Raw genomic sequence first — 8078 nt, 5'->3', positions numbered from 1 at the left:
ACAGAGTGGAACTGGATGGTCTTTAGGGTCCCTCCCAACCCAAACCATTTCCTGGTGAAAAGGTTACAAATGGACCCAGGTCTGTCAGAAACCCCCTCACTGGTTCCACCACTCTCAACACAATTCTGTGCTCTCAGCTTGCCAGGGCATCTGCTCAGTCAGAAAACCAGTACTTTGTCTGGAGCCTATAAATACAGGAATTAAATAACCATTGAGGAATTACCAGCTCCAAGTCATTAGTCCCACCCACAGACCTCATGTGTGAGGATACAGATTTGGGGTTTGTAGGAGCCCATGGTGGATGGAGGGTGTGGGAGCACAGGGAGCCCACATCAGGGTGTGTGATAATGCCTCTCTCTCCTCATTCATTGTCTAACTTAGTGAACAACAACATTAAATTTTGGCCTTATTTTCCACAAAATGCCACTGCACTGAAAATGGGAATGTGAACTACAGAGTGCTAACTTGTCCAGAGAACATCTCATGGATTTTGTGAGGTGGGTGTGACCCTTTCTGTTCCTGGAGTACATGGTGAGTGTCACCATAGGTGACTGTGCAGTAGACAAATTCCAAATGTCATGTACTGGTGTCATTGCAGTACGAAAGGGGCAAGTGAATTCTAATATAGAAGCCAGGATGGAGGTCTTAATGCCTGAACCTCAGATTTATGTGGAGAGAACTCTGGCTATCATCAAACCAGATGTCATTGATAAAGAAGAAGAAATAGAGGATGTCATTCTCCGATCAGGATTCTGCATCCTCCAGGTAACAGGCTGTGCTCCAGAGAAAATAGCTGTAGTTTATAAGTCAGGAAAATATTTTTCTAGCAAGCAAGCCAGTAACTAAGAGCTTGTGTGTCCAAAAATCGATTCATGTTCTTCATATCATTAAACATTTCTGCCAGGTTCTGTAAGGAGATGCTTTTTGGTGCATGGGATGGAACAGAGCAGACCAACTATATTGCTGACCACAAGAAAACACTGACTTTATTAATAAACTCAGATTTAGTAAACATATGGAACAGATGTGTGAGCTTTCCAATACAACTCTTTGGAGAGGATATAATTCAGATCTAGCAAGATTTTGTGCAGTGTGCAAGAAGATATTAGAGAATTAATTGAATTCGATAGCTGGCCAGTTGCAGCCTAGCTAATTTTTTGTTTTCATTGTTTTTACAGTAAATAGACTTTATTAATATTGAAATGAGCTTATGAATATTTAAATATGCCTGCCCGGGGGGCCGCTGGGGGGCGCTGCTCCCTCGCACCTGTGGGCGGCAGGGCCCCCTCCTCCTCCTCCCGGCAAAGACTTGTTTTGTTTTTTGTTTTGTTTTGTTTTTTTCACTTCCTCCCTAACCTCTCTGGCCGTTTTATTTATGTGCATTTATTATTTGTATTTATTTATTTATGGATCTCTTGGAGCTACTCCAGAAGAGTTAATGAGGATGCTCCCTGGGCTGGAGCCCCCCTGCTCATCAGAAGATGAAACAAAATCGATTATTTATTTATTTAATTGCAATATGTTAGTAGAGTCTTCTGATGTCTGCAGTGACTTTTGACACCAAAGTTATTACGACTCTGAGTATATGGAACTCTTGTGTTGTACAAGTTTGAGCTCAAAGAATGCACTTTGAATTTTATTTTTTGTTGACTGTGGTTTCTGATAAGTTCCCAAAGTTGTCCTGATCCTGGCCACCTGCAGGCTAGGCAGCTACTGGGACAGTCACAAAGCACTGAATGAAAAATAGAACAATTGCATAATTAACAGTGTGGGCTGGAGAGAAACTTGTTTAAAAGTAGAACATTGTGCTATAGCAGCTGAGTAATAAAATCCTGCCCTGGTAATGCTCTTCACTTTTCCTGTACAGTGCTCTGTCATCTGCAATGGCTGTAGTTTGCCTGGGCTAAAATCACATCTTACTCAAATGGGCTCTTCCTTAATTAGCTTGGAAAACTTCTGCTCTTTGTTACTCTCTATCTAGAGGATCCTATCTGACAGAATCAGAGGAATTTCAGAAGTTACTCTGTGTTCTTCACTTGAAGATATGACTCCAGGAGAGGACTCTATGCTGCTTTTAATTCTCTAACCTGTTTCAATGTAGCAAGCAATTTTAATTTTTTTTTCCTTCTACACTTTATAGAAACGGAAGCTCCAGTTAAGCCCAGAGCAATGTAGCAACTTCTATGCAGAACAATTTGGAAAAATGTTTTTTCCTAATTTAACAGCCTATATGAGTTCTGGTCCTATAGTTGCTATGGTTCTTGCTAGAAATTGTGCAGTCTCATACTGGAAGGAAATGCTTGGACCATCCAACAGCCTAAGAGCCAGGATAACTCACCCTCACAGGTAACTCACTGGCTGGCCTTGGGCAAGTCAGTAGGATTATTTTGTCATTCTTTGGATTCAGACCAGAATTCATTTTTTAAAATTTGTTTGTTTGTACAGTACAGATACAGGCTTCTTATCTCTTCAGTTTTCTGCAACAGCTTTTCACTGTTGTTTTTTAGTATGCAAAGTTCTCCTATTTTATGAGGAATTCTGAATGTATCAATATTACATTTTGCTTATGTTTAAAGCAACAGCAAGCCAATGTCTTGTTAATTGGTCCATGTCTATTGCTTTTCTGTGCTCTCAGGCTGCAGAGACTTGGAAGGGATTGCAGTTGCCCTCCAAGCAGTTATTTCCCTTGTTTTCAGCTTAAGAGCTCTCTATGGCACTGACGAGCTGAGAAATGGGCTCCACGGCAGTGTCAGCACCTCCTCAGCAGAGAAGGAAATTCGGTTCATATTTCCAGAAGGTAAAATGGGGCAGTTGGTTCCCTGCCAGTCCTGGGGGTGTGGAGCTCTTCCCTGTCCTGCCCTGACTCCACATACAACTGATTTAGGAGAGGTTGGGTTGGTTTGTTTGACAGGATTGTGGGTCTCTTTATGTATAAACTGACATTTTCTGCTTTGGAAGGCTTACCAAAAATCTGTCTGAGGAGCCAGTGTATTTACAGAGATTGCCTCCACCTTTCAAACTCCGCTCTGGGAATTGGAGCAGTCAAAGCTGGTAAATGAGAAGAAATGGGAAGCTATTGCACTCCAGCAAGTGTTTCTGGCACAGTCAGCCTCGGTTGACTTGAGAGACTGACTCTTTTCTTGGATTCAGTCTGAGTAATTACTATTCAAAAGCAGCTGGATGCTCACATGACAGTGCAATTCCAAAGTTAAGTGCCAGGAAAAGGGCCCTAGAACCTGGAAAGGCTGCAAGAGGATCTCTGGTTTGTAATGTAACAGGATTTGCTCTGACAGAAAGGTGCACATGAAACTGCTAGAAAAGGGTGTCTGATACTTTTTGTCAGTTGTATCACCGAGTTCTATAAAAGATGTTGCAGTTCCTTACAAACCTTACCCGTTGTGTAAACCATGTCTCTTCTCACCCTGACAATCAGAACATGACTAAAGGTGAGATTTTTAGGGTCTTCAGAAACCAGCTTCACACTGGAAGAAGAAAGTGCTAAACAAGGGATATACTGTTTGTCTTCTGCCCCAAATGCATCTTCAAGGATTCAGGTTTTCCCCAGATGATGTGACTTCCTCCCTTTTCATAATAGACTATCATTAGTACAATTACCCCAGGGACAGAGTGAAGAAGTTTAGGGAGTTCCTTTGCAGTTTGTTGTGGGAGAAGCTATAAAACCCATGATGTATTATTAACTTACTAAGGAAAAGAGCAGCTCGCATATTTACAACCTTTGAAAGGATGTTGTGTTTCATCACTGCAGAGGCTGCTTTCTAACACCCGTGCTTCCTCCTGCAGCAATCCTGGAGCCACTCCCCACTGGCCAGAGGGCTCGGGATTACCTGAACCTGTACGTGAAGCCCACGCTGCTGGCAGGGCTCACTGCCCTGTGCAAGGAGAAGCCAGCAGAGCCCATGGTACGTGCAGTGCCCAGCTCTGGGAGGCACTCACCAGCTGTCAGTAACTCCCTGTTCACAGCAGAGCTGCTCTGCTGGTGATGAACTGTGCTGTCAGCTGATGAGCTACTCTGTTATTTGGTTTCAGTAAGTTGATTTGTTTGTTAGAGGTGACACAAGAGCGTGTTATAAGTCCCTAAACAAAATCAGTTTTCTTACATCTGGAGAAACGTGGTTAATGTATCTTTGTTAAAGCTCCAGTCATTCACACCAATAGTTATTTAAGCATGCAGATAATTAATGTGCAAGTTGCTGGCAGTTGTACAGCAACCAGTGTAATGATTTTACATCATTATCACATTTATAGTCAACACTGCATTTTTCTAAAGGATATTTTTCAGAAAAAAAGCCTTAAAAATCACTTGGGATGTTCCTATGAACTATGTGATATACATAAGGCCATGTTTAATGTACTTTGATTGTTCCAGCTCTGTAACCTGTTCACTTTGTATGTCTGGCACTGTTACCATAGAAATCTAGAAAACAGATGAAGTCCATTCCTTTGCCCAAAGGCCAAACCGATTGTAACTATTCCTAACAAATGTGTGTCTGGCCTGTGGTTTAGCACTCCAAATGATGGAGAATCTACAGTCTCCCCAGGCAATCTGTTTCAGTGCTTAATTATACTTGTTAAAAGCTTTCACTGAAAGATAGCCTAAATCTCCTGGCTCCAATTTTAAGCCCATTACCTTTTTTTCCTTTTACTATCCCCAAAAGACATTGGAGACAATGTAATATCTTTTTTTTAAGCAACCTATTGCATATTTGAAGAGTATTCTCATTTTCTTTCCCTTCAGTCTTCTCTTTATTAAATACTGATTTTTTTGTTGTTGCATGTCCCATCTTTCTAACTCATTGTTTTGCCTTCCAGTTAATCTGCATTCTTAGCACAATTTTCTAGTCAATTATGAGGTATCTAACAGTATATTTCTCTATCATTGAGACAGTGCTTTCCTTCCTTGCTTGTAAGAAAGCTGGATGAAGCAGTGTCAGCAGCTTTGCTAAAAACATTCTATTTGCATCTTCTTTGTTGTCCATAATGTCTGTGACCTTGTAACAGAAGGAAAATAGTGTTGATTTGATACTGCTTCAGAAATAAATATTGCCTGTTGCTTTTCAGTTTGTGTTCTGCTAGGTGGCTTACAGGGAGACTGTTGGGATGCTTTTTTTCCAGTATCCTTTTCTTCTTTCCTCTCATTTTGCAGATGACATCAGAAAGTGTCTGTGCACTCAGAAATACTTGCTGTTAGCACAGAGGTTCTCTCAACCAGTTCCTTAAGCAATACAGGATAAATTTATTTGGTTCAAATGATTTGAAGATTTCTTTTTTTCCAAAGTAGTTTTCCTAAGGAGTTTTGTGTTTTGGGCTATTTTGTTTGTTTTCCATTTCTGTCTTGGGTTCTTACCACTGTGCTGTTGTTTTACCTGTCCTAGTGCTCAGCTTGGCTCTCCCTTTGCAAACCTTTAATTCGTGGTAGTAAAAGCAGAGTGTTGCTTACCTTGCCTGTCTGCTGTTCTGTCAGCTCTTTCTTCACAGTGTGCTATGAAGTTTGTTGTTCTCAGCATTCCAGAAACCAGTTGTCAACAGCCTTGTGAAGTAAATAAGGATGTGTTAAAAACTTTGCTTTACAAGTGGAGAAATCGAGGCAGAAGGTTAATTTGCCTCAGGCCAGGCCCAGACTGGCAGATGGAATTAGGACCCAAGGCATTCCTGCCTCCCACATTCTCATTTAAGTACAATGCTGGAAAACTTAAAAGATGAATTTCAAAAAGCAGCCATGTTTGGGTTTTATGTTTTAGGTACTGTAAGGTGATTCAGTGCAGAAGGCTGGCACTCTTAGTGAATTAAGTATCTCTGAGTGTTGTCAGCAGTAATATTTCATTAAGCAGTTTCATGCATATTGTGCAGCAGCATTCCAAAACAGAGCTGGCTGAATTATTTGAACTATGGCTGTAATGGTCTTATACTTTCACAGAGATAAACATTGCCAGGACAAGTTGTCTTCTATAGGTCATGGTGCATTGTTCAAAAGCAGCGTAGGCTGGGAAGATTTAATAAAACATTTTTAAAAAACAGGTTATCTGCATGTCCATTTCTTTCTAAAAGGGCTGAATTTTGTAGCACAGTAGGAGAGTATCTGTAGCAGAGCTTTCAAATAATGCCTTTATATATAATAATGCTTTTATAATATTCTGCTATGAACTTAATAGAAAGCAACAGAAAGCTGAAAACATTTGGGTTTTGTGTTTTTTGTTCACAGATTTGGCTTGCTGACTGGCTGATTGAACACAACCCTAACAAACCTAAGCTACAGTATCATGTCTCTCAGCAAGAGCATCAGCAGTGAGAGCCTGGGGAAACCATCTCACCCATTCCAAGTTACAGATGTGTGTTGTCATTTTTGGTGTGTCCTTGGACTCTATAACCACCTCTGTCTAAAGTAAATGCATTTGTCATAACTGCTTGTGTCCTCATGGGATAAATAACCCTACACTTAGCCAGGATGTAGTGGTTCTAATACCTTCTCTACTGACAGAGGGAATGTAGAATTACACAATAAATTTATTGCACTGGGTGATTAGAAAAAGACAATGTTCTCAGTGGTTGTGACTTACTGCTGTTGTCCACATTTTTCTTAGTTTGGCTGTGTGGGAGAGCAAAATCATTTACAGCAGTGTGGATTCCCAAATGAAGTCCACCTGGCCTGTGCTTTGCAATGCCAAGGGTTGTGTTTCAGCAATTTTTTAGCATAAATGCAGTTATGAAGGGAGGTACTTGGATATAATGTAGAAAACAATTACTGGAGGCATGTTAGCAACTTTGGAATTTTAATTGCTGATGACATCACCCAGCTAAGGTTGTCCTTGAAGATGATTCACTGAAGTCTGATGTATTTTGTCAGAATGTAATCTGAAGGATTTATTTGAAGGTACATTCAATGCACCTTTCCCATCTCAGTGGCAAAGGGCTCAGGGGCTATAAATAACAAGAAGATGTATTTTAGTCAAGTACTAAGGTTGTCTTCCAACATTTGTTTGCAATAAAGGTGCTTAATTGGAACAGCTCACCTTAAGAGTGTTTTCTGTGTTCTCCTGTTCCTAAATGTACACAAATTTCTGTTTTTCTCAAACTTTCATGTGTTCTGTTGAAGAATTTCACAAGAGTGCTCTTCCAATGGGTTAATCCCATGCTGTTTCCTTTATGAAGTAACTAAACTGTTTTTTGGGGATGTGGGGCTTTTTCATTTTCTTCAAAGAGCTGTACTTATACTGTTAACTTCAAGCTTTGTATCTTATGGTTTGTCTGGCTATAATGAAGAAAACTGTAATTTTCATAACTCTGAAATAAGAGTATGCTTGACTAATACTAAACAAACAAGCAATTTCATAATTTGTTTCATGAAAAAACTTGCTTCCCCAATTTGAGTAATTATGAGAAACATAAGTCATTTTTCTGTAACATCAAACTTTGTTGAAGTGAATTGTTTATCTTCTCAGTGGAACAAGCCACTATTGCCAGCCCAGATAACAAACATTTATAAACTGGTCCCTACAGTTCCAAAACCTAAAAATCTTGAAACTGCCAAGATAAGGAAAAAAAAGAAAGCTCAAACCCTCAAATAATGAAGAATAAAAGTATGAGGTGGTTAGAAATACAGTAAATAGATCTGTTTTCAACCAGTTTATTTTGCCTATAATTATTGTCCCCATATGTGTCTGATTGCTCCAATTACAGGACTGTTGTGCTTTGTGGTTTCCTGTCAGCCAAAGAAAAAAATATATTTTCTGAAGATGTCAGAAACTAAAACTTGGTGAATTCGCAAGGCATTCCCCTGTATTTGGTTAGTTACTACGACATTTGCCTGCTTATTTTAATGTGCTACTGTTTGACAATAAATACATCTTTAATGTTCCTGCTGGAGTTTTCAGTTTTGTTTTTATGCCAGAGCTGTGTTATGTTGGATGAGAATAGGTGGGTCCTTACCCGGGGGGTGGGAGCAAGGACAAGGGCAGCTGGTGTTGCAAATGTCACCTTTGTCACCCACACAGTACAGACTCTGTCATTCAGGTGTTCATCTCTCATGGAATTACTCTCTCCTGTTGGAGCTAACACCCTCA

General features: G+C 40.1%; 1 protein-coding gene across 2 annotated transcripts; it reads left to right on the top strand.

Annotated features, from left to right (window-relative positions):
* Window positions 1–410: 410 nt before the first annotated feature.
* Window positions 411–7807, top strand: NME5 (NME/NM23 family member 5). 2 transcript variants are annotated; one of them, XM_058815410.1, is made up of 6 exons: window positions 411–497; window positions 599–765; window positions 2141–2346; window positions 2697–2797; window positions 3802–3920; window positions 6221–7807. In XM_058815410.1, exons 2-6 carry the CDS (start codon window positions 637–639, stop codon window positions 6305–6307), a joined length of 642 nt encoding a protein of 213 aa, XP_058671393.1. In that variant the 5' UTR covers window positions 411–497; window positions 599–636; the 3' UTR covers window positions 6308–7807. The 2 variants fall into 2 exon arrangements, with proteins under 2 accessions (XP_058671393.1, XP_058671392.1); XM_058815409.1 differs by having other exon boundaries at window positions 460–765.
* Window positions 7808–8078: the final 271 nt, after the last annotated feature.

This window comes from Ammospiza caudacuta, chromosome 16 (assembly GCF_027887145.1).
Source record: "Ammospiza caudacuta isolate bAmmCau1 chromosome 16, bAmmCau1.pri, whole genome shotgun sequence".
NCBI classification, from domain to species: Eukaryota; Metazoa; Chordata; class Aves; order Passeriformes; family Passerellidae; genus Ammospiza; species Ammospiza caudacuta.
This window is presented reverse-complemented; position numbering and strand designations above follow the sequence as displayed.

Excerpts from the sequence above, each read along its gene's own strand:
- NME5 (XM_058815409.1), top strand. The coding sequence starts at position 529 with ATGGTGAGTGTCACCATAGGTGACTGTGCAGTAGACAAATTCCAAATG. Across the intron at positions 766-2,140 it reads CAGGATTCTGCATCCTCCAG|AAACGGAAGCTCCAGTTAAG; the intron begins GTAACAGGCTGT and ends TACACTTTATAG. Across the intron at positions 2,798-3,801 it reads TCGGTTCATATTTCCAGAAG|CAATCCTGGAGCCACTCCCC; the intron begins GTAAAATGGGGC and ends TTCCTCCTGCAG.